Raw genomic sequence first — 24780 nt, forward strand, 5'->3', positions numbered from 1 at the left:
TTATGTGCAGCTGTGTCATGTACACAATGTAAAGGGACACTGAGAGTAGCGTTTAAAAATATTATACGTAGAATACAGAATTAAGTATGTGTATAATTGATCGTTTGAATGGATCATACGTTGAATACAGAACAGGTGTGTGTAGATTTCCTGTCAACATGCTGCGTGGAAATCAATGACTTTCAAGGACCGTAGATGTGGTTGAGCTCTTCAGGAAATGAGACATCACCCTCTCACCTTAATTTCTGATCCCCCTCGCTGGGGATGTGATCTTTTGATTCCTCCGTGTGTAACGAACAAGCCATGTCACACAGGGTGGAAAAATCTATCTTTATTTTGTCGTGTCCTCAGAGAGCGAGAGCAACTGATGACCTTGATAACAAACAGCATGACGCTGAGAGCAAAGATCAGAGGTCGTGTGGGCGAACGCCAGGAAGGCTGAACTGTTGCTGCTCCCACTGGCGACCTTCACAGGAAACAGCAGAAGCTCCGCTGCTGGTTCTCCCTGGTTTGAAGGTCGGCTGTGCTGCCTTTGACTTTTTGGACGTATTGGTGGACGGCTGACATATTTAGAGCTGATTGATGGACATCTTGTTTGGAGCGTATGCTGAAAAGGTGCATGCAATTATCAAATGAGTTGGCAGTTTGGGACAATTGGCCATTTCACCATTCTCCGGTGCATCAAAATGACTGATGAAGCATGTCCGAATGGAATATTCATTATTCTGAGGTCTGGCTAAATATTCAAGCTCGGTGAGTTTGACAGGGCGGTGAGGTGAGGTGAGGTTACAGTATTTTTGGTTGTAAAAGGCGTGTTTATGTGGCTCAAGTACATGGCAGCCGTGAGGGTTTTTGGGTCAAGTCTAGCCTTCAACCTTTGGTGTCGTTCAATCAGCTTCAATCGTCTTGACTCATTCTGAATTTTCTCTCAAGGTTGAAATGTTTGCGGGATAATATTTTAAGCTTCCACAGAAAGCCCAAGGACAGCCACTTAGTCTCTAAAGAGTGTTATTTGGGGTGATATCCATTTTTCGGAGTGACCATGACCTTTGGAGGGGCCTCTATGTGTTCAATAAAGTTTTCAGCACAGGGTTTTCGGAAGGGAAGTTTTCATTTCTTCACGGTCTTTTAGCGCTTTACTAAAATGTCTTGATTATGCGTCTTGACGAACGCTCGGTGTAGCGCTTGTTGTGCATGTTGTGTGGTATACTTAGCCTTCATAAATTAATCTGCATTAAATCTATCCAACATATTTTTGTGAATAAAGCAACAAAATGCAATCGCTTCCTTTTACGTTTGCATCACTTAACAGCATCAGAATTCTTTCAGACAAAGAAATGTCAACATTTGCGAAAATTATGAACTGAAGCATTACATTAAGTTGCAGACGTGCAAAGAAAAAGAAGACGAGTAAGCTCAGCATCCCTCAGCATTACATACACACTAATATTCCATTATTATTCAATATTCTGAATATGATATGGTTGTTGTTAACACCATATCCATTTAGGATGTCCCCTTTTCTGATTAAGATGTAGAAAATGTGTCAATATCAGAAGCAGAAACACACCAACAGTTTAAAACGATGAAAGAAGTGGATATGCAACTGGCTGTGCAACTTTTTCTAAATGGTTTCCTTTGGAATTTTAAATATTTTGTACATATAGTCACTGCGTAGTGTCCTCAGCATATATATCTGCCTCTGAAACAGTGATGGAATGACAGATTTAAAGCCCCTCCACTCAAAAACGTAGTTCACTGAGTGTAACTTCCGTCAGATGTTTGACCTCTCCGTGCAGAGTGATGCATGTGTGGACGTTGACGCTCGAAGGCCTTTGGATGGAAAGCACATTCATCTGCTGAAGGTTTGGGAAAGTTTCACCATGCTCGCTTTAAATCTCTGTGCAAGACATGTACACACGAGCATGACTTTGTAATGTCATGACTAGTTTGAAGCCGGCCATGGCCCAGCATGCAGCATGTAACTTAATTGGAACTGTCGTGCATACCAACATAACATTTTCGGTGAATCAGGAAACAGCATTATCATTCTCATTATTATAGACAATATAGATGTTTTTTTTTTTTTCAGGTGATCCTTTTATTTCTTACTTTTATTTATTTATTGATGCATTAATAAACTGTCCTGCCAGGCACAACTGAGCTTCACCTGATGAACAAAATTGCAAAAACCACCAAAAAAATGGCACAATAGCTGTTATCTGTCTCTTTTATTCTGGGTGTGTTGCTCCTGTATGGAGGTATGAGCCCAGAAGGGGTCATCCACTGATTCCTCCACATTTCTGGTTTTATTGCTTTTGGATGATCGTTGCCTTAAGAGTTAAACTTCTCACTGTCGTAGTGAAACTTACTCCCTCCAGGAACTCTGAGCATCTCCACGATCGCAGTGAGGGAGGTGCTGCGCCGGATTTGGACATCATGCCAAATGCCTCCCTCCCCCCCTTTTTTAACCTCGCTCTACTCTTTCCCCCTCCATCACTTGACAGAGGGCAGGCGGTGTGAGAGCATCCTCCTCCTCCCCAGTTGGTTACCGGCGAGGTTCTACATAAGTGTGCCAGCCGGGCTACCGCAGCGCAGCGCACCGGAGCGGAGCTGGAGGGGAGAGAGAGCGCAGGAGAGACGCGAAACAGGAGAGGAGAGTAGTAGCAGAAGAGGAGGAGAAGGAGGAAGTGGAAGGACGGACTGTCTCCGCTCCGACAGTCGGGATTATACTCTGCAGCATTCTGTCACTTCAACATGCCTCTGAGGAGTACAAGACCCGCTGGGATTACTGCGCTGATCGCCTCGCTGCTGCTCGGCTCCTGTGGGACAGGTGGAGAAGGTGAGCAGCTTTGCGCGCTTGGCGCTTGCCAGAGATTGGTGTTGAGTGCGTGGTTTTGTGGAAAGTGACCCCCTTTGTTTGTGCCACTCAGCTGTTAAGAGTGTGGACTCACAGTGCGGGGCACACTGGCTTTGTTGCTGACACACAGGCTGCAAGTGCACAATTACAAGTCAGATAAAAAAAAAAAAAAGAGAAAAAGTAGAATAAAAATATGTCATCTGATTAGTAAACTAGCAGAAATAATAAAGGACACATCTTATAAAGCTATAACACATGTACATTTAATTTTTATTATCATTTCAATTTTGGAATAAGCATTATCAATGCAAACTAAAATTTCCCAAAGTTGATGAAGATGCTTTCAAGTGTCCAAAATCCAAAGTCCAGAAAATTGTGCAAATCCTCACATTGGAGAAGATGCAACTTCTCAAAATAGTGGATTGTTTTCTCTCCTTCTCATCCTTCAAAAATGTCACCAGTCTAATCTGATTTTGCCTCACGCACTGTTAGATGCCTTCACTTTTTACATGACCAAATACAGTATAAAAGATGGATGTCAAGGCTGTGCAGCTACAAGTTGATTTCGATCTGCGACCTGTTTCTCCAGCTTTTGGGGGAAATGAGGCTTATTCACTGAGTTTAGTGAATTAAACAGCTGGCTGGGTCTGATCAGACCACCGCGGGGGCTCGCTGTTGAAAGGGAGCGCTCATCCTCTGGGGCTGTACTGCTGTCAAGTTTTAAGAGATACCAAGTCCCACAAGTTGCTTTCCTCTTTTTTTTTTTTTTTCTTTTTTTTTTTTTTAGCTTTTCCAGCATTTGATGTTTTCTCACGAGAGAAAAGGAGAGGGGGAAGAGACTGTGGTTTATCCATGGAGATGTGAGGAAGCTGCACAGGGAGATGCTCCTGCTCCTGCTGCTGCTGCTGCTGCTGCTGCCACCACTGTTGCTGCTGCTTCTTCTTCTTTAGCTCCAATAATTATTATTATTCTCACAGAAATATCCTAAAAAGTGTATTCTTGGGTAAGGTGGGGATTTAGAAAAAAAGATCAGTCAAGATTATTGCTCATTTAATAGCTGTGTAGGAGAAATTATCTTAAAGGAAGATAATCTTCCCTGCAACAAGTGCGGCAGATCTCCTATTCCCCACTGCTACTGAGTCCCTTGGCGCATGTGAGCTGTTAGTTTCCTCTGGGGAGGTTTTAATGAATAGTTTCCAGAGCTTCACTGTTGAAAAGGCTCGGTAAAATCTCATGGCTCGTCCTCCCCTCTGTAATTACTTTACTCCCTTGCACTGGTGATGTGAATGCGGGCAGCCTTTTACGTGACGTGCCCGTTGACAGATTGACAAAGAAAAATCACTAACAAGCCTGATGGATCAGAAGGTTTTCACACGTGCGTTGTTAATCGGCTCAGAGACATCCAATTTCTGGAATCGACGTTTAAATAGAAAGATTGATCAGGGTGGAGGAAGGACATCGATAGGCTTTGTGGTTTCTTGGCTGTATTGATTGCTTGGAACGACAAGAGAATAATAATAATAATAATAATAAAAAAGAGTAGATATTTGTATGATTGACCGAAACAGACCCAAATTCAGATGAAGTACATTACATTGGCTCAGACATGACAGTTTCCCTCGGCAGGTGAAATCCAAGGACAACAAGAGACAATCAGGAAACCTGCAATTGTGCTGTAACCCTTCACCGTGCCTAATATATTTTGCTCTGCATCAGAATTTGTATCAGTCAAAGCCTTTGTCATCCGCCTAGCAAACCGTGTTCTGTCGAGATTATGCCTTGTAAGACATGAAAAGGTTTTAGCTCCATAAAGAACTATAATATCATTCATTTAGTACAGCAAGTGGTTTCTATCATTTTCCATGATCATCATCGTCAGTGATATTTTATTCGTCCTTGATAGTTTTGACTGATAAAACAATAACTTCTCAAACTGTAATCAGACCCAGCCAATGACACTCCTTGATGGCAGCAGCCATCCCCAGCAGGATGCAGCCTGACACAGGCACACACACAAAAGCAGTTTAGGAACAACTAAAAAAACACACAAAAAACAGCACAAGGTGTTGACCTGGCCTCCAGATTCCCCAGATCCCAAACTGATCAAGTATCTGTGGGATGATCCACAGATGATGACGGATGATCCCCTCCCCTCAACCCATAGGACACAAAGCCCCCCCACTAACAACATTGTGTTGCTAGACACCACAGAACACCCTCAGAAGGCCCACGTCCATTCTCTGATGAGTCACAACTGTTTTGGAGGCACAACGGAGACCTACACAATATTAGGAAGGTGGACATAATGTTATGCCTGATTGGTCGGCGTATGTTGGTGTCTTTCAGTACATGTGACTGTTGGTTGGAGATGGCACAGCCTCCACAATTGAAGTCTTCATATAATTCATATACTCAGCCATTCGCTCTGACCTCTGTCTAAGTGGTTTTAGTCGTACAAAGGCCACAAAACCACTTTGTAAGGAGTCAGGCCTTGAAAAGAAGTGGTTTCTGCAGCGTGTTGTCAAATCATGTCAGAAATCAACCTTACATCCAATCAATCTTCGCATAAAGTGGTGTGAATGTGGAATCCTTGGCTCTGGAAAGTTAGAGAATTGTTAGAGTTTCCTTTAACAATATCACACTTCTACTGCTTCAACACGTCCATTACATAAGACATAAGACATTGTTTATTTATCTCATGTATGGAAAATTACATAATTATCATTGTCATCACCATTATCATCTCTAACAGTGGCCGCTGAAAACAATCAAGACCTTCTTCCTCCCACGTCCCTGTTTGGTTTGTTTCATTTGCACATGCCGCCAGTCCCACTTTAGTGCACGTTGCGTCCAGAAAGACGAGTTTCTTTTCCATTTTTCAAAAACGGAAGCAGAAAGGTAACTTCAGAAGCGTGTCATACATCAGATTCCTGAGACTCCGGGCTGGATAGGCGTTTGATTATTTAACTAGCTGAGGCTGAAGGGTGTTGTTATTTTCTCAGAGTCCTGGAAATTCATATCCCGCAGTCTGCAGCCAGACGGAGAATAAGTTGTTGGGAGAGAAGTTGATTTGAATACGGGCCTAGCTCCCTGCTTCATATGCGAACCTCTCTGTCTTATCAGAATTTATTACTTTTCAATGAGCTGGTGGTTTGCACAGTGAGAACATAAACCTCTGAATAAAATCAATTTGGTGTGAACGCATGCGACGTTCTCTATCAAAACCCTTCCTATTCTGCTTTACCCGGTGGTCTTGGAGAAACCCATATGAGGCCGAGAGTAAAGTGGTGGAGGATAAATCACCGTTGTTTTGTGTCATTTGTTTAGCAGAAGGGGAATCATGAAGAGATTCTGATTAAGTCAAGGTTACATAAAGGTGGCAGTACCCGGTGGTGTGAGCCCGGAGCTGCCAGTCATGAATCTAGATTTATTAATCCGGGGACAAGTATTTAAGCAATAAAAGTGGCAGAGAACTGCAGTCCATCCATCTGCCTTTGTGACCTGTGGGATTTTGTATTTGCCCAAGGCCAGCTCCCCAGTGAACGTCTGCCTCCCTAAAAACAGACCCATTCATCAAATGGCCCTGTCATCATATCAGATGACTTGTTATCGGCCCAAGAATCAGCCACGTTCTGCTGAGGTCACTATTCACTGTCACTCTCTGAAGCAGCAGGAAACTAGAAACTGTAGGCATCAGCTATTAGCAAAAACACACTGTGTGTGTTTGTGCGGAGTGAGATGTCAAACTGTAGATTATGATTGTGGCCATCTGTGGGAGCTTCACTCAGCTATAGTCAGTATGTTTCCTGTTTTTCTTTACCAATTAGCAAGGAGTATCTCTGGTAAGGAATGTTATGTCTCTTTTTGGTGCCTAATTACCAGGGATATGTAGACGTTCACGTTGCATTTCTTATGAACAGTTCGAGGGCTCTTCATCCAGGTTGACTCAGCTCCAAGACAATGAGGCAGACTCTCTCCACCGATGATTATTTGATGTGATCATAGCTCCACAACAGCTCCAAAACAGACTAAGCTGTGGTGAGATTGTTCCGTATAAGCTCTGAACCCTGACCAAAAACAGGAATACAGTGTTTCCCATTAAAATTTCATCTACTTCTTAATAAAAGCCCCTAATTATGATGCTATCCCAACTATTAAAAACTATTTATACAGTATATGGCACATCAAATAAGAGCATGAGTTTTGTATCAGTCTGTCTTTAAATTACCGTGATAACGCGGATATTGGATTTAGCAGCCAATAAAACGTATTGTAAGAAAACTGTTGAATTTCAGTCTTACTTTGCTAGCTAGCACTTATAAAGTTAAGCTAGTTCACGTTACGTCCGGAGTCGTTTCCTCCGGTTTTGACCAACTCTCTTTAAATAACTGTAAATCTACATGGTCTAAAAAAATGAAAAGCACAAACATCGGGATTTAAAAACGTCACGGTAACATAAAATTTCACGAGTGGACAACACAAATAGCTGAACATGCTACATGAGTGCCGTTTTCTCCACTAGGTTTTCAGTACAGAGCAGGTGAGCCACCGGTGTGTTTGGAGGTGTCTGGGGGGAGGGGAAAACAACTCAAGAAGACTTAACATTCAGAAAAATCCATTTTAACTGATTGTTTACTGATCCTAATGTTTTTCTCTTATAGTTCCCCCTTATTTTATTATTAAAGTGGCCATGTTTGCATTGTCCCACTAAAAATCTGAATAATATATGTAATGGAATAAGAACAGACAGGCCTGACTGGAAACGATTTTAAATCGAAGTGAGAGGGGTGGCGAAAAACCTTCGATAATCTGTTTAAGTGCTTGAAATGATGAATAAAGCTGGAATCCAAGTGGGCAGCAGTGCTGAAAAAAAGAAGACGTGGCTCTACCTCGATCCGTCTTGGTTATATACTGAGTGAATTCACTGTTCAGTGTCAGTTCTTTTCCGGTCAATATTTCTGGGGCATTTAAAACACATATATCAAATTATTTATACTGAGCGTCCACGTAAATAGTTAAGTCGGCATCTCTAATCAGAAATTTCATTCTGATTTCATTCCAGCAGATCTGGAGATATGTACATGCATGTTTTATTTTTGGTCATGTTTCCAGCCACCTGAAGAATCAAATTCAATATTTACTCTCATGCGGCTCCATTTTGGCCCTACTGGGACAACTATCAGTTTCTGTGGCTGCAAAATTCTCCACTCTGTTTAACTGCAAGTCTCTAACTTTGCCCATCTGCTGTTTGGTGCTGGGAAAAGCTCTTCTTTGGTATAAACAAATGGCTGTAAAACCAAAATAATGAGCTAAAAGATGCTAAAGGGTTCTGTAGAGCTTATTTATAACTAAATAATTTATTTAGATATCCAGCAATGTCATGCAATGTTGAGGTTATCCAGTTTGGGATCCTCCTGTCAAATGTATACAAGAGACTGCCAAAATGAGATTTAGTTTTAAAGAAAGAGGAGGTTAAAAGGTGTCCCCAAGCTAAATATTTCAAGTAAAACGAAGAGAAAGAATCTATTTCTATCAGAGTGGTGGGAGGGAAGAAAAAAGAAAAAGAGAAGAAGATGAAGAAGGGTAGGAGAAGAGCAGGAGATGGTAGCAGAAGGAATCAGAAGTGCACTAAAATAAGCGGAGGAGTTTGGTTCAGTGGCCTGTGTGGACATCCATTGCCGGTGCCCTCCGTCTTTAAGCTATGCAGTGACACTCCCAACTCCTTCTCTCATTTCACCCATCGCTGGCTTTTCTTTGTGTGTGTGTGTTGTCAGATTCATTCGCTGACTCCCCTCATCTCACCTTCACACAGCTGCAGCTCTGTGGTGCACAGCGACACAAGTTTTAGTAATAAAGTCCTGTTCTCCGGGCATCGCAGTCTTACTCTCCTGCCTGCAGGGTGGCGCTACTGGAACATGAACAGTAAACTGGTTAATTGCTCTGTTTTGAGATACTGTCTCCGCGAATCTGGTAAAAGCTCCACGGACAAGACAAAGGAAGACTTTAAGCAGCTCCGCAAACTGACAATCAAAAAGCACATGTTGCAGAAGGAAAACATGAAAATGTATAAACTACACTGTACTACAATCCCTGTGTACAGACTTGCACATTTGAGGAAAACAAAAGAACCCATTCACAAGTGCATGGCTCAACGAAAGGAACGCCAGCTCTCTGGGTCAGGATTCAACAGTCCACCTATACCTGAAAAACAAGAGACACTCCTTTGGGGACAACCTCATTTTAGCCAGAGAAGACAGATGGTTTGAAAGAGGAGTAGCCATCCTGTTCACTTCTTGAGTCTGGAGTCCCTGGCCATTATTGGGTTGTTAAAAGTACCATTCACTCTGGGTAAAAAAAAAAAGAGCAGCAAAACAAATTCCTCCAATTATTTGTTGTGGTTGATACAGAACCTAGTCAAGGGAGTTTCAGGTGGTCACCACCAGATATGTTCCTAATAAAAACCTAAACTCCCCACTAGTCCCTTTAAGTGGACATGCGCAACCGTGCATGCAGCCTGTTGCTGCTTCCCCAGCTTCACTTTCTGTGTGGAGTTTGCATGTTCTCCCTGTGTCTGCGTGGGTTCTCTCTGGGTACTCTCCGGCTTCCTCCCACTGTCCAAAGACAAGCTTGTTAGGTTAAATGGCAATTCTAAATTGGCGATAGACTGGAGACCTGTCCAGGGTGTACCCCGCCTCTCGGCCAATGACAGCTGGGATAGGCTCCAGCTCCCCCGTGACCCTGAAGAGGACAAGCGGTTACAGAAAATGAATGAATGAATGAATTACATGGATGACCGAGAACCTTCAGAGACGTTATGGTGTAACATTACACTGAGATGTGTGTGTGAAGAATATAACTGAACATACTTAGTTTCTTGCTGTATGTTTTTATTCAAATACTAAAAAAATTATGTCTTTCAACAAACTTTCAGTGATGAAGTGGACATGAGGAAAAGTTTGATTACCGTAACAGACAAGATTACTAACATAATCTAAGAGACTGTCGTCCCAAGCATCCTTCCTCAGTCCCTTTAGCAAAAGCTCAATATATTCAAACAACAAATCGCTGTAGAGTCCATCGGGATTATGACTTATTTGCAATGATATAAAAGGAGGAAGTAATGTCACTACTTCTGCCTTCAAAGGGGGTTTGCCGTGTTCATGAGAAAAGTTCATATGAACGTAGCATTCACAATCCCATGAGTGGAAATTTACAATCATCTTCAAGTTCATGTGGCATATTTGCTGAGGTTTTCAGAAGTGATGGAGGAGACTGTTAATATTTTGAGATTTAGTTGTATAAAATTTTCTTCACAACTTTAAAAACTGTCTGAAGAAAATGTTGATATTCCCAGTGGCTCGTCCCTAGCATTTCACAATTAAGTTACCTTCTCACCAACAGTTGCCTCGCAGCGGTGTTCTCACTCGCACTTACTACCAACCATTTTGTGTACACGACTTTCCAGAAGCTCACAAGTACCATTCGAAAGCAGAATTCATCACAGAATTTGTAATCAAAGAAAGAATGTCAATCACAACAAAGTGGTTGTTCTACAAAGTAACTTTGTTGCAAACAGTCCACGTTGTCCCAAAAAAATTCCGTGCAGCTTCACGGTTTAAGTCAGGCACTAGCGTTTTTTGTCTTTTTTTTAAGAAAAACAGCAGCGCTTTGGAAGATTATTAAACTGTTTTAGAAACATCAGCTCTTCTCTACCCACAGGGAGAATCACCCCTAAGTGCTAGAGGCAAAAGGGAAAGCATGATAATTTGTAAAAAGTGTTTGGGTTTTTTTTAAAACATAAAGTGACTTGGCGTCTCCTCTCTGAGAAAGAAAGATAAATATGCTATTCAGTGTTTTTTTTTCCCCCTATCTCGAAATGCAAATATGACCCATTAAAGACATTCTCATCACATTCTCCACATGTTTCCTCCTGGGTCCATTAGTAAAAGTGATGTAACCTGCAGCAATTCTCCCAAATCTACATAAGACTAACATCTTTCATTGTGAATAATCTGGAGTTTTCCCTCTCATTAGTAATGTGTGCATTCGTTTTATGGTTGCTTGTTCCAGCACTCACCATGTGTATTAATGTGACGAGGGTTAAACTTCACAGACACGAGATAAATGTTTTAATTGCTGCTTTGTTGCTGTTCGGCTTTGTTTTCATCGTTTAATTCGCTGATTAGGTCTGCCTCCCATGAAGCCACACATTAATGCAGGGAGCGCCGAAAGAAAATGCAGCAGTTTTCAATACCGTTTCATAGAAAATATAGTTAATTGTTGCAGGGGACTCTTTATTGACAAGCGTAATGTCATTTTCCAACTCTGGAGGACTTTGATGGTGAAAGTGAGCAGAATTATCGGGCTGCCCGGTGTGTCGCCAACAGATGAATGAAGGGAAAGTAGGAACAAACCGTTTCTCTCATTGTTAGCAGTCAGCCTTACAGCAGAGCTTCTCAGTTGAGCTGTCGGGCTGTCAGACTCCAGTCTGCAGCCAAATCAGGCGCAGGATTCACATCAGCCCCAACCAAACTGCATTACCGGGCAAACTATTAGGTTGACTTACTACGACTGTGGATGACTCAACAGAACAGTTTAATTTGAAGATCTTGGAAGAAGAGGAAATACGTAAGCTCTTACTCCCTATGGCTTTCGGTCACACCTCACTTGTAGGCCAACGTGAGCATAGGGTTTTACATAGAAAAAGCCAAACTTTGGTTATCAGTAATTTAGAAATAAGACTTAACAGCTTATTGCAATGTTCTTTGTAACAAAATTAAACAGTTAGGTCCGAGGTCCTTACTTAGTTTTTAGGTTGTTTGTCCATCATGGTCCACGATTTGATGGTTTTCTGATCTGTGCAACATAACCAAACTTACGATTTAATGCAGAAATCCCAGATGAACTGTAATAGCGTTCCTCACCTTTATCTAGTGCCATCTTTTTACTCTTTAGTTTGTGAAGAAATCCCTGCAACATATCTTTGGTAACCTCTATCAGAAGGGTTTATTATGTGACCAGAAAAGTCAACTCGTGTTTGTTTCCTAATAGCGTATACCTGCGTTGGATGAGCCAAGAGCCAAAGAGATACAGATACAAAGAAATACAGTCTTTATTTTGTCAGAACATATATGGATGAACTGTCTGAGGTTTGTTAGCACACTTTACAAAGTAGCACTTGTAATTAACACAGTAATTAGGACACATATTTTGGTCGCCATTAATGTCTGAGCACAATCACACTAATCCATTTAACCCAGGGTTCAGACAGCGCTGTGACATGTCACTTCTGGCCTGAACAGCGTGTTGACTCTTTAATGTTCTCGGCTCCAGTCAACAAGCCATTCTGTTCCTCTGCTCTCTGGAGACTTTGTAACTGATTAGCTGTTATTTTGCCACATTTGCTTGTTGTGCACAGATAAAAGAAACCGATCAGGCATAACATTATTATTATAATATTCCTAATATTGTGTAGATTTCCCTTCTGCCTCCAAAACAGTTGTGACTCATCAGAGAATGGACACCTTCTGAGGGTGTCCTGTGGTGTCTGGCAACAGGATGTTGTTAGTGTGGGCCTTTGGGTTCATGTTTTTTTGAGTTGTTCCTAAACCGTTTTTTGTGTGTGTGTCTGTGTCAGGCTGCATCCCGCTGGGGATGGCTGCTGCCACCAAGGAGTGTCATTACTGTGGGGAGGGGGTGCCTGGTCTGGTTTAGGTGGGTGGTACATGTCTGAGTAACATCCACAAGAATGCCATGTCCAGCAGTTTCCCTGCAGAACATTGAATTGTCACAAAATGGTCAAGTTATTCACTTCACTGGTCATAATGTTATGCATGATTGGTGTAGACCAGGCAGAAAAACTATCTCACCTGCCTTACCTAATCAGAGCAGTTGGTTAACATGAGTTAAAGGAAGCAGGAAGCACTACATGGGGTATAGGGTGTCCCGTCTGAACCTGAGGTAGTATTCAGATGTATATGGATTTACATTCCCGAGAATCACTGCTACCTAAAAATATTTGTATAGTCCACACAACATCTATTGACTGATTTGACTGTTTTGACATACTGAGCAAGACACATTGACACACATTGATGACAAGACTTCACAAACCTGTACAGTTCGACGTGTCACTCAGATATCTCAGTGTGTCCTGACACACAGCTCTGCAAGAAAAGTAATGCTCTCAGTCAGACTGAGATTCCTCACTGCTCTTCATCCGCTATCAGTGAAGCCTCAGAGGATCGGTTTGTTTCACAGCGCAACCGCAAAATACGCAGCTTTACAGATGGCAAGGCAGAGCTTTTTAAAGTGTGACTGTGGATGTAAGTTATTGTCCTCCACTATGTTCCCGTCTCGTCATTCGCATTTTCCTTTTATACGAGCGGGATCAGACAGAATCTGTACTGGCAGGTGGATTGTCGCGTTGTGACCCTTTTTGCTTGAGTGTGTCTGCCGGTGTGTCAAAAGCCTCGAGAGCGCAGGTTTGAAGACAAGGCTGAATTCGATGTTCAGTAACAAAAGGCAAATAGGCCTGTTTTTGTTCGTATTCATCACAATGAAAGCAGCAGAAACAATTACAGTTCTCAATGGTATGTTTGCAGGCAGGTGGCAACTATAGTTTTGTAATTTTATTGATTTATTTTGGCACCTTGTTAGTTTGTCGTCAAACAGTTGCACTTTTTAAAGCAGATAAAACTTTGCGTAGTCTCATCTTTAAAGGGAGAGAAGTTTATAAAGACATGAAAAAGTATTGCAGGGCTTGATTTACAGAGAAAGAGATTGAAATTAAACAAGTAGACTCTAAATGAGTTGGACATATCTACTGTGTTAATCTCTTTTATGGTTGGTTTGTTGGAGAGGATCCTCTGTTGTCTCTCTGAGTGCAAACTGTTTCACTAAAAGTGGCTGATATAAGGCAGAGGGATGGACCTCTCTCTCTCTCTCTCCTCTCCAACACTCAATGCACCCGCCCTGCGAAACACTCTAGCTTTATCATCATCAGTGATTTGTCATTTGACTTGCATCAATCGATGCCCGCAGCACCCCATCCAGACAAGAGGTAATCAGCATACCGTACAGTAACTGGGATGTGCTGATCGAGGAGGTGAATGAAGTACATTTTCTGCTTTTTAAAAGAACTGGTGTTGATACCTGAAAATAACAGTTGTTAGTGTTACAGATAAGAATAGGTGCAGGGGTTCTGAAGTGTGTGACCACGTGTCTGCTAGAAACTAAACTGCAACAGCAAATATGTTTAGAAAGAAAGATAAATGCAACCACATTAGGTGTTCTATTAAGGTAATGACAAATCATATCATTGCATATTCGGAATGGCACAAATATGTCGATGCTGAACATATAATCGTATATGAACATATTTTCCTACGGTTTTATTCTGAATTTTTATGGCTGCACGTCAGCACTTGCAACACTTTTGTTAACATTGGGAAAAGACTGTCGTTTAACACCAAGAAACACTTGGACTTGTTTCCTGAAGATGTTTTGCCACTCGTCCAAGTAATGTTGTTGTTTTAGCTTTGATTTTTTTGGGCACAACCACAATCTTTGCCTAACCTTAACCACAGTGCTTTGACTGTCTGAAGCTCTGTACCGTGGATAGAAACCTTGGTCTCTGGTGTGAGATTTTCTTACGCTTGTCATCCACTTCAACCACACTGTGCCCGTCTCTGATGCAGTTTACAAATGTGGTGCTTTATTCGTTCAGAAAACACGCTCACATACGGGCAAGCGGCTGTGTTGCACCCGAGTTCCCTTCTGCTGTCAGTCTAGTTCCCTGTGGAGGCTAAAGCAAAGGAAATATGCATCCCTCACAGCTCTGAATTAATCTAACAAAGCCATGGTCACTAGCGGGGATTTTTGTATCTGTGCTTTTCTCGCAGTCATCTTTAGAATTTCGGCTGGAATTATTGGAAAATTAACTGGAAACACACTGAATCATGGAGCCAACGTTAGGTTAAGTAACTAGCCAACTAAAAAAATACAGTTGCTTCAACTGAGAGTCATCTTTTGTCTGAAATCAATCAACCATTGTTTCAGAATTACTACAAATTTCAAGCAGCTTAAACACATTAATAATCTCTGTGGATGGTCCTCAGTCAATTCACTTATGTGCTATTCAGCTTTATTAGAGACTTTCCAGGGCAATGCCATGCACATGACATTCATGTCCAAGCATGGTCAAAGCAATGTCTTGCAATGTTTTCAGTAGTTTCTGAGTATTATTTTATCTGTAGTTCGGTTGCAAAAGTGTTGAATTTTACGTCATCGCTTTTGGCATCCGAAAACACAGAAGACAGTAGGTGGAGCGTTCAATTTCACTTGTGTAAATACCAGTGAATAAACAACGAGTCACAGAATTTTCCTCAGATTCCCCTTTGCCTGAAGGTGCAGTGAATGACCTACGTTTGAAATGAAATGCACAGGCACTTTGAAGTCCTCGAGTAGAGGAGTGGAGTTAGGCTCGGTAGACTTAGGTGGATATGACAGGCTATTCAGAACTGTCAACAGCTTGTGGTTTATTGTCTCAGGTAATGAGAATCCCTCTGTGCTTGAAATGAAGTACAATAATGTTGACAAAGTAATCTCAGCTGAAGCCTTGTTGTCGGAGCAGGGAGACAGGACCGGGCACATCTGAAGGGACTGTGAATAATTTGAACGGGTTCTCTTCTCAGTGGTGGAAATCCTTTAATAAAGAGGATTTGGATTACTCTTACACAATAAACACAGAAGTGAGTGAACATTTGTAATTACCTAATAGTGAGGTTTTCTGAGGAAACTGCTTCCCCATGGATAAATGTAATCACAGCTTCTGTTTCATGACGAACAACAGGCCTCAGTTTAATTCTTTACTAAATGACTCTGCTGCATGACAGATACTGACAGACACAGATATCTTTAGGCTGCATCTTCCACTTCTTGCTTTTATAAACCTTAACAAGCAATTTCATGTATAGCAATGAATCAGGTTTCATTCTGTAACAACAATGATGGTATTTAACATTCTCTCTCTCTCACTCTCCTGCCTAAATACTTGTTCATGCATCAATATAATGTGTGCATACATAATAGTCATCCATACATTCAAAATACGCAGTTCAGTCTTTTCTTGCAACACAACAGTGATTCACTCGAAGACACTTGCGGTTCATGAGTCACTCATTCAGATTAAATTTGTACTCCACCTCTTGTCCTTGACATTCATAAACATTAAAATGCGCAAGGCGTGTCTCATCGGTTGTTCCTCTCTTGTTGAAACCAAACTGTCTTATTGCTGCAGTGGCCGTACATGACACATATCTACCCCAAGCTACAATTACATGTGTTTTCGGTACTGGGTCATACTTCAAGTTTAAACTTTCAGTTACGAGAAAACTTTGTTCTGCCTCTGCTTTCAGCTATAGCGAGATAACACACTGGCTTATAGGTTCAATGAAATGATCCATGATTCTTAACACTGATGCCTGTCTGTTCTGCTTTGTGATTGGTTAACAGAGGCGTGTGACAGCCCGCTGGTGTCCAGTCTGCCGCCGTCTTCCTTCAGAAGCTCCTCCCAGCTGTCCAGCAGTCATGGGCCGGTCTTTGCTAAGGTCAACAGGAGAGAAGGTGAGGAATCATTCACTGTCCAATTTAAATATTTGCAGTGGTGGCACAAGACAGATTAATGCCCCTGGATATTTTCATAAATGATGACGTGAGCTGATCCAGAATGGGAGGCTCCACACCTCCGGGTATTTTAGGTTTGAAGAATGTTACTTTATTAGAATTCATCACTCAAAGTTAATATAGCAAAGTGGTAAAGATTTGACATAAAGCTGGACTCAACAACTGTTCTTTTTACTGAAATCTCTGCAACTACGAGAGAATATGTCTGAATAGAGGGCGTTTTTTTAGGCAGAAGGGAGATTTTTCTGTGCTAGCCCAGCCACTAAGAGTGTACTACTGAAGATACTGTTGAAGCAGAATTTGCACCTCAAACACAGACCTCACTGCAAACCACGGCTTCTTTTCGCAAAATATGTCTACCTATAGTGTCTAGCAGGGGTTGGACCGACAAGTCGGCTAGTCGACTTTACTGCTGCACCATGACGCTTTAAACAGGAAGTCGACTAGTCACCGATCACGTGACAATAACAGCACGGACGCTTCCGAGAAGACAGGTGAGGAGTCCAATGGGTCGTTGCAGCAAACAGCGGTTCATCAAGTGTGTGGAAATACTTCACTAAAGATGAAGCCCATTCTATCGTGACATGGAGAATATGTAAGTCAGTCCTGAAATACAACAAATGTGCATTACACACGCATCTGAAAAGGCATCCGCTAACGTTAGCACGGGAACGGTCCAGGTCCTCTCAGTCAATTAACAACTTCACCTGCGGTAACCGAGAGAAGGACGCTGCACATCAACAATTTGATGGTGAATTTCATTGTCTAAAGTTATTGGACCTATAGCTGCTATACACGGAAAAGGCTTTTTTTTAAATCCAGGCTACATTATACAACACGCTGCGAAGTAGAGCTGCTAGACGGTGCCGATTTATATAGGCTATACCTGCAGCGCACAATATTGATAAGCTCATTTATGTTGAGCCTTGTGTTCTATTAGTTGACATTGTTGCTGTGGTTGTAAGCCTGTGTTTTTTTTGCCAAACTAGAGCCGCTTATTATAAGTGTGATTGATGGTGTTTATGGTACCATAAACACCATCAATACGTGTTGACGTGGACTACGACAGTTTGTGTTCAAGCTTCAGTAAACTTGCAGGTGTGAAATACTTTGTGTGAAACACTAGCCTACATTATGTATTCAGGTCAAGAATATGGATTTCATTGTTGCAAAGCATTACTTTCTACTTGTGTTTTTGTGTGACGTCATCGACTAGTCGATGTCATCACATAGTCGACTTAAAAAAAATCTGAAGTCGTTCAGCCCCTAGTGTCTAGTAATATTAGAATGAGAATGGGACATTTTTGTTTATGAGCTTCATTAACCGATGTTAGTGTCTGAAGTGAAGCAGAAGTAAATCAAAATTCTGCGTGTTTCCTCTACATTCACTATTACATCCAACATCAGAGACACACAAAAGGAAAAACAGAAAAACAGAGAACATGACTCATTGGTGACTCTGTGTTAATGTTTCAACTGGTGTACTTGTTGATTTTTAAAAATCCATCTCCGGTCTTATTTGGTTTATTTTTTTTTTGAAAGCTTTTTAGATGTTGTGAAAACGCAAACAGGAATGGTTCCCCATTTCCTGGAACTATTTGGTCACAATACAAGGTATTTCTGTTAGCTCATGCTGCATGGTTATCACTCTTCTCTACCCTTTTCCCTTACAGCTATGACCTTTTCCATTTTTCACAGTTGTGTTTGAAAGCATGAGCAGTGAGGGGGTTTGGGGTGCAGGCATTCCATAAAAAGTTTTACCTCGTGCTGCTTTAAACTTCACACGCTCAATCAGTTGTTGACGTGAACTGTCAAGAAGCACCTTCAGGCCAGTGAAACGTCGGGAACGGGTTGGGAAAAAGCGATGTCCCTTGACTGAATCTCACTCTTTTTACTGAGATATGTTTGGTCCTGTGGGCGGCAGTGGTGCATTTCCCCTTAGTGCAGGAGAAAGTGTTTGGTTCTCTGCAGGACGCTGAGCCCAAAACATCACACGGTCTGAAAAACACCTTTGTGGTAGCGGTTGGGACTGAGAGAGGGAGGCAGAGACAAGATAAAAAGGATGGATCATTCATCATCTGTGTGATAAATGTGCCCATAGATAGACAGATAGCAGTCCCTGTCAACCATTTGTACTGCATAAAGTAATGTATTGGAATTGTATTAGACTAGTACATCAAAAGCTCTCTACAGGGCCACCTCCTCTCAATAGGGGTATAAAACTGAGTTGTGATTCACCAGCCACAGTAAAAATTCAACAGGGACCACGCCACAGGATGCTGATGCAGGCTTTGTGAAGGGCTATCATGACTTGTTTTCAAGCTTTTTTCTTGGTGAAGGTTTTGCAGATTTTCCCCTTTACAGAGCTCAGTGGCTGACTGCGGTACCAGAGCAGAGAATTGTCAGGGAGTCTGGGATTTCTTTCTCTTTTACTCCCACTGTAAGAATAATTTGACACACCTGGAAGAAGAAAGAAAAAAAGTCAGAAGAAAGCTTTTGTGAGTGATTGTTATTGTAAATGATGTGCATTATAATGGAAACACGTGCAAGAAATTAATTTCAGAGAGCGATTGTTGTTCTTATTCCTCAGGTCTGTAGCCGCCACTGAAACATAAATCCATTCTCTCTCAGCTGGACTGATTCCCACAGCGTATAGTATGTAATGGAGCGTATGGTGTGTCTATCTGCAATGTATGAATTTATTCCAGGAGGTTCAGGATAGATAGCAAATATCTGCAATATGTTGTCTGGAGGAACCGCGGAAAAAGCATCAGCATTTCTGCACCAGCTATCACTGACCGTTTTGTTCAAGATATTTATTTTTTCCCCTTTATTCTGAAAAAGAGAACGCACTAAGCTGATTACATGACTGATGGAAATTAATATTTCACAAATATTTATGATTGCATGCAGCAGAATGACTGTGAAAACACATCGTCTCTCTTTCATTCCTTTAAACACTTTGTAAGAAAGGTTGGTGTTGCACTGTTTGCACATATCCAAAAGTCTGTTGACATGTCTCTCTTGATGTTTGTAGGTTAGTGCGTTTCTCCTTCTGTCTTTTTGACAGAAGGCGAAACTTCAGCGTTGCAAACTGTCTTTTGTCTTGTGTCCAGTGCTCTAACAGTTTGGGTTTGTGTTAGCTTAGCTTTAAGTATGCGGTGATAGGTGCTACGGGCACTGGGCATTTGAGTCAGCTTTTCCAACCCCAGCTCTTATGTGGCCATGTGTTTCAAAATGGATGTGCAGCGTTCATGCAGAGGTGGACCTTGCAGGCCACATTTGACCTGAGAACTTTGCCTTGACCTTTGCTGATTGACTGCTTGAAAACCACATGCTTCTTGACCTCACTGAGAGGCACAGGGACGCAATTTAAAACGTGTGCTGAAGTTACCGAATATGGTTCCTCACCCTAAAAAGGGTTAATTAAAAAGAAAAAGAAAAAGTTATATTCGGAAAAAGACCCACTTTAGCGTATCCAGATGGAACATGCTCATAGCAATATTGTCAAGATACTAACTCCCTCTTGATGGTGAACTAGGGAAGTGGAAAAGTGAAGAACCAGTTGAAGTGTCTGGTCCATCAGAGAGCATTTGATATCTCTACTAGAAGCCAAGGAGGCAGCTTGGATGGAGAGGTTACAGAACTCCCGCAAGTCTCCTCGACCCTCACTGCTGCCATTTAGTTTCATCTTGGCTGGTCAGCCCATATGGGGACTGGCAGAGGGTGGAGCGCTCACACATGGTGGCCTTTTAATCCCGTTTAACCACACAGTTTTCCCTTCACACTCCCAGCGTTGTGCCTTACTGTATCTACCAGTACATACTTTTTGGCTGTTTGCTGAAGCAGTAGTGAGGAGCAACTGTTGTGCATTCATGCAAAGTGGACAATTCATTAAAATGGGACATTCCCTGGCTGTGGGACTTGCTCCTCCTTGCCACACTATTGGAGTCCAGAAAAAGCCTGGGGAGAGGCCAGAGCGAGAGGCTTTGACCAGAACTCAGCAGGGGTCCTGAAGCAGAAGGCTCTAGTTTAAAGGCCGATGACCAACACACTTGTCACGATGAGCAAGTTTTTTTTTTTTTGCCATCAATAAGTGAGAAAATAAGGAGGACACTCTTAGCTGTAAACTGTACAACTCTACTGGAGAGAAGAAGTCCAAGTGGAGGTTCTTACTGAAATAAATCGACCTATGTGAGTTCAGTCTGCCGTCCGAGCCATTAGAGGCTGATAAATTATTGCACATTAACTTCAGCATAGTTTATGATGCAGAAAAGATAACCACAGCGCTGAGAGTAAGAATTTTAAAAAGTCAGTAGCAACAGTTGGATGTTCTCCGTCCTGTCTCCGGCATGATTTATTGTTAAATCCAGAAATTGTCGATATCAAATTAACTGAAGTAGTTTCTACATGGCACATGAAAGAAAGTAATACTAAGACAGAAAAGACAGAGGAACATGGTGTGCACATCAAGTGCAAAGTAAAGAGTTCAGTCATGCTAGAACTCTGCTTAGTTTTGAGGATCACTCAAGTTAATACATTAGCAGCATGTGCTCTTTGTACAAGTCGATCAGTGCTGCATTGCGCTGTTACTGCCCTCGGTTGACTCTTTTCTTCCAGCTTGTCAGAAAGCAGCGGTGGGTCTCAGACCGGAGCAGAGAGCCTGGCATGGGAATAAGCAAAATGAGGTCCGCAACAGGGCTGGAAATAGTTATGTTACTGCTGTTGTTATTGTTCTTCTCTGAGGTGTCGTCCATCTCGGAGAGTGTGCACTTTGTACTTGTGAAAATTGGTCGTTGAGAAAGTAGGGCTAGTGGTCCGTGCTCCCGCTGAGTCGGACAACAAACTCATCTTTGTGTTGGTGCTGTTGTGGCATTCCCCATAGTTTTGATTAGGCTCGCACTAATTGGCTGCATTCTTGTTTTCAAATTTGCAGAGATATAGCGAGCTGCAATTGGTTTATGTGAAATAGAAAGCTCACGCGAAGGTCCCGGATCGCAGAGGAAGCTTCATACCGGTGGATGTGAATTGAGGCAAAGGCCCTAACAGTCTAATGACTGGATGAAAATGCCTCTTTTTAAAAGGTTGTTAGATTATTTAACTCACCTGACCCCATTTTGCAGCTCGTGTGCTCTATCTTTCCAAAAACCCACCTGTTTTGCTTCCTTCCTCTTCCTTTTCTTTGTCTCTTCTCTTGGGTAACACTTCCTTCTCAACCCGTTTTGCTCTGGTATAAGTATAGTTTTAACTGCCAAGAAAACATTGGGGTAACTTCATTCCATCTTATAGGCAAATGTTAATGACAGCATTTAACATTTATAGGCAAATGTTAATGGCAGCATTTAGCACCTAAACGGTTGCTGTTTTTCAGCGGGCCATACTGATAATTGCACATTCGAACACTGTAATTATGCTGAAATAGGCTTGGAACACTTCATCAATCCCCTGCAATCCTTTTCTGGAAATACTAATTTAGATTTGAAAAGGGGGGGTATTACATTAGCATGGCGCTGTTGGGTGAAATTGTCTGCTATGGCCATAGAATCGTGTATTGATCTTTATGTGATGCTTATGCGCCACTTCTGACTTTCCTGGTTCCCATTAAATGCTGCTGTTGAATGCCTTATCTGGTTAAATTCCACACCTCCTCCACTAAAATCCCCTTAATCGTAGGTAGTCACTCTCTCCATAAATCTAATTATATGGGTAAATATTGCCTGATTCCTTGACAAAATGCAGCTAAAAGCCTCTCATCTTAGCTTGCTTTTTCTATATTGCTTCTACGTCCTTCACTCAATTTGCTAGAAATAGCCGGAGTCGCTAATCCTTGACAGCTCATTAAAAAGCGTATTTTTATTCCGCGACTACCGCCCCAATTTGCTGCTGTTCCTAAACTGCGCTCCGTATGTCTACTTTAACTTTGTTTAGCCACATTAATGAAATATATGCCACGATATTTGTGGATGAATCTGCAGCATGATTAGGTCAGCCTGTACCCCTGGGTGGGAGATGCCTAATGAAGTTAGAAATAAGCTTGTTCCAGGTGGATAATTTCTGAAACTCAGAACCCAAATCACGTAGGTTTTCGCATTTCTTTTTTTTTTTTTTGGAATGGTGTTTTGAATATTGTTATTTTTTTCATTTACACATTATTATTATTATTTATTTAGGGCTACCTTTACCAACTCCTGAGGGAAATATCTGGCTCCATAATGCTTCATATTCACCAGCTAGTCTCCGTGTCCTTTTCTGAGAGTTCTTTTGTTGTGGTTGAAAAACAACACTAAGAGAGCAGCAGAAAAAAAGGTATAGCTACTAGTATACTAGTCGACCTAGTATTGGAGGAACAGCCTTTTTGTGTGTGTGTTTTGCATTTCATTGAGAAAGAAGGGCAGACATTACAAAGCATGGTTTTTAGTTTCACAGATTTATTATTTTGGAAAGTTGGGCGGGAACTCCTCAGTTGGGAACTGCATATGCTCCCACAAAGATCTGTCGGGCCAATCAAATTGTTTGGCCGAGCTTTATGTGGTGATGGAAGGAAAAGGAACAGCGAGGTAGTCCTAGACATCATCTGATCTCTGCGAAGTTGAATTTGTTTCCAAAAATAGACACTGAACACAAAATAACTTAACGGGGAATTACCGTTTTTTACAACCTGGACCGCTCACAATCGCTTAAGCAGGTAAGCCACAACATTAAAACCACTGACAGGAGAAGTAAATAACATTCAATTCAATTTTATTTTACAACATTGACCATATTGTGACAATTCAATGTTCTGCTGGGAAACTTTTGGACCTGGCATTCATGTGGATGTTACTTAGACATGTAGCACCCACCTAGACCAGACCAGGCACCCCCACCCCATAGCAATGACACTCCTTGATGGCAGCAGCCATCCTGACACAGGCGTACACTAGGGGTGCACCGATCCGATATTGGGATCGGATATCGGCCCCGATATTGACAAAATAGCTGGATCGGGGATCGGAAAAATTAACAGATCCACGGGCCGATCCAGTTTTTTTTTTTTTCTCCCCTCCGTCGCAGCAGATCCTACGTCATTCGTTACCAGCACGTGTGTCGCATGCTGGAACGAGTTGGAGATCCTGTGTAGTAGTCCAGTAGGTGGCGGTATATGTCGTGAAGATATGATCCGCCATTAAACAGAAGAAGAAGAAGAAGAACGAGTTGGAGCATTTAAGCAACATGGAGCGAGCCAAAGAGTCGGCTGTGTGGAGATATTCCACGCTTGCCACGCCAACTAGTTCGACGGCTGTTTGCAATGTCTGCAAAGTAAATGTTTCGAGGGGTGGTGGTAGTACTGCAACGTACAATACTACCAATTTAATCAAGCACATCCAAAAGCACCATGCTAAGGAGCACGCCGAATTCCTGCATAAGGTGGAAGGTATGCAGTTTATTATTAATTCAACAATGGTATCGGATCGGTATCGGGTATCGACAGATATACAAAGCCCAGGCATCGGTATCGGTATCGGGACTGAAAAAGTCGGATCGGTGCATCCCTAGCGTACACACACAAACAGTGTAGGAACAACTCAAATAACATTCACTAGATCCCAAACTGATCAAGTATCTGTGGGACGCACTGGAACAAGCCTGATCCACAGAGGCCCCTCCTGAGTCACAACTGTTTTGGAGGCACAAGGGAGACCTACACAATATTAGGAAGGTGGTCATAATTTTATCCCTGATTGGTGTATTATCACATCCTTTGTTGCTCTGATTGGTTGTTGGACTGTCCAATTGCGTGCAGAGGTATTCATTCTCTGCATTTGCTGAAACACGTCCCATACTGAAATCCGAATGGAGTGTTAGCTGGACTCATTTTCTGAGAAGAATTTTGCTACGCCTTGTATCTGAGTATGGTCCAGTCCAGTACTGCTGGCTAGCTCCCACCCCTTTTGGTTGATTTCACTATGGCTCCACATTGCCCAGATTGCTCTCATGCACTCTCATATTGAGGCAATTTTTCTTGAACTGCAGAAGCTTCAATATAATCTAAATAGGTTTCTTGGGGGCTTGCATTAACATGGTTTTGGCATACATAACCTGTTTTTCTTTTTCTAGTTAAATGGCAAAAGCATAGTGCTGACTGGTCGTATTGCAAAAAATAACTGTTTGACGCAATGTGACAGTGACCTGCCATCACACAAAGTATCCTTGCTATATTTTAATACCTCGGCATACTTTAAAACTTAATTTAT

At 41.9% G+C, this 24780-nt stretch overlaps 1 protein-coding gene across 1 annotated transcript in view; it reads left to right on the forward strand.

The window, feature by feature from the left end:
- The first annotated feature begins 2638 nt into the window (after nucleotides 1-2638).
- The window catches only part of LOC311490547 (contactin-associated protein-like 4), a 96779-nt gene continuing 74637 nt past the window's right edge, over nucleotides 2639-24780 (forward strand). The window contains exons 1-2 of the mRNA XM_084548091.1: nucleotides 2639-2842; nucleotides 16376-16486. Of these exons, the coding sequence (XP_084404217.1) occupies nucleotides 2758-2842; nucleotides 16376-16486 (196 nt within the window). The 5' untranslated portion in view covers nucleotides 2639-2757. The remainder of the gene's footprint in view (nucleotides 2843-16375; nucleotides 16487-24780) is intronic.

This window comes from Chelon labrosus (assembly GCF_963514085.1).
Source record: "Chelon labrosus genome assembly, chromosome: 7".
NCBI classification, from domain to species: domain Eukaryota; kingdom Metazoa; phylum Chordata; class Actinopteri; order Mugiliformes; family Mugilidae; genus Chelon; species Chelon labrosus.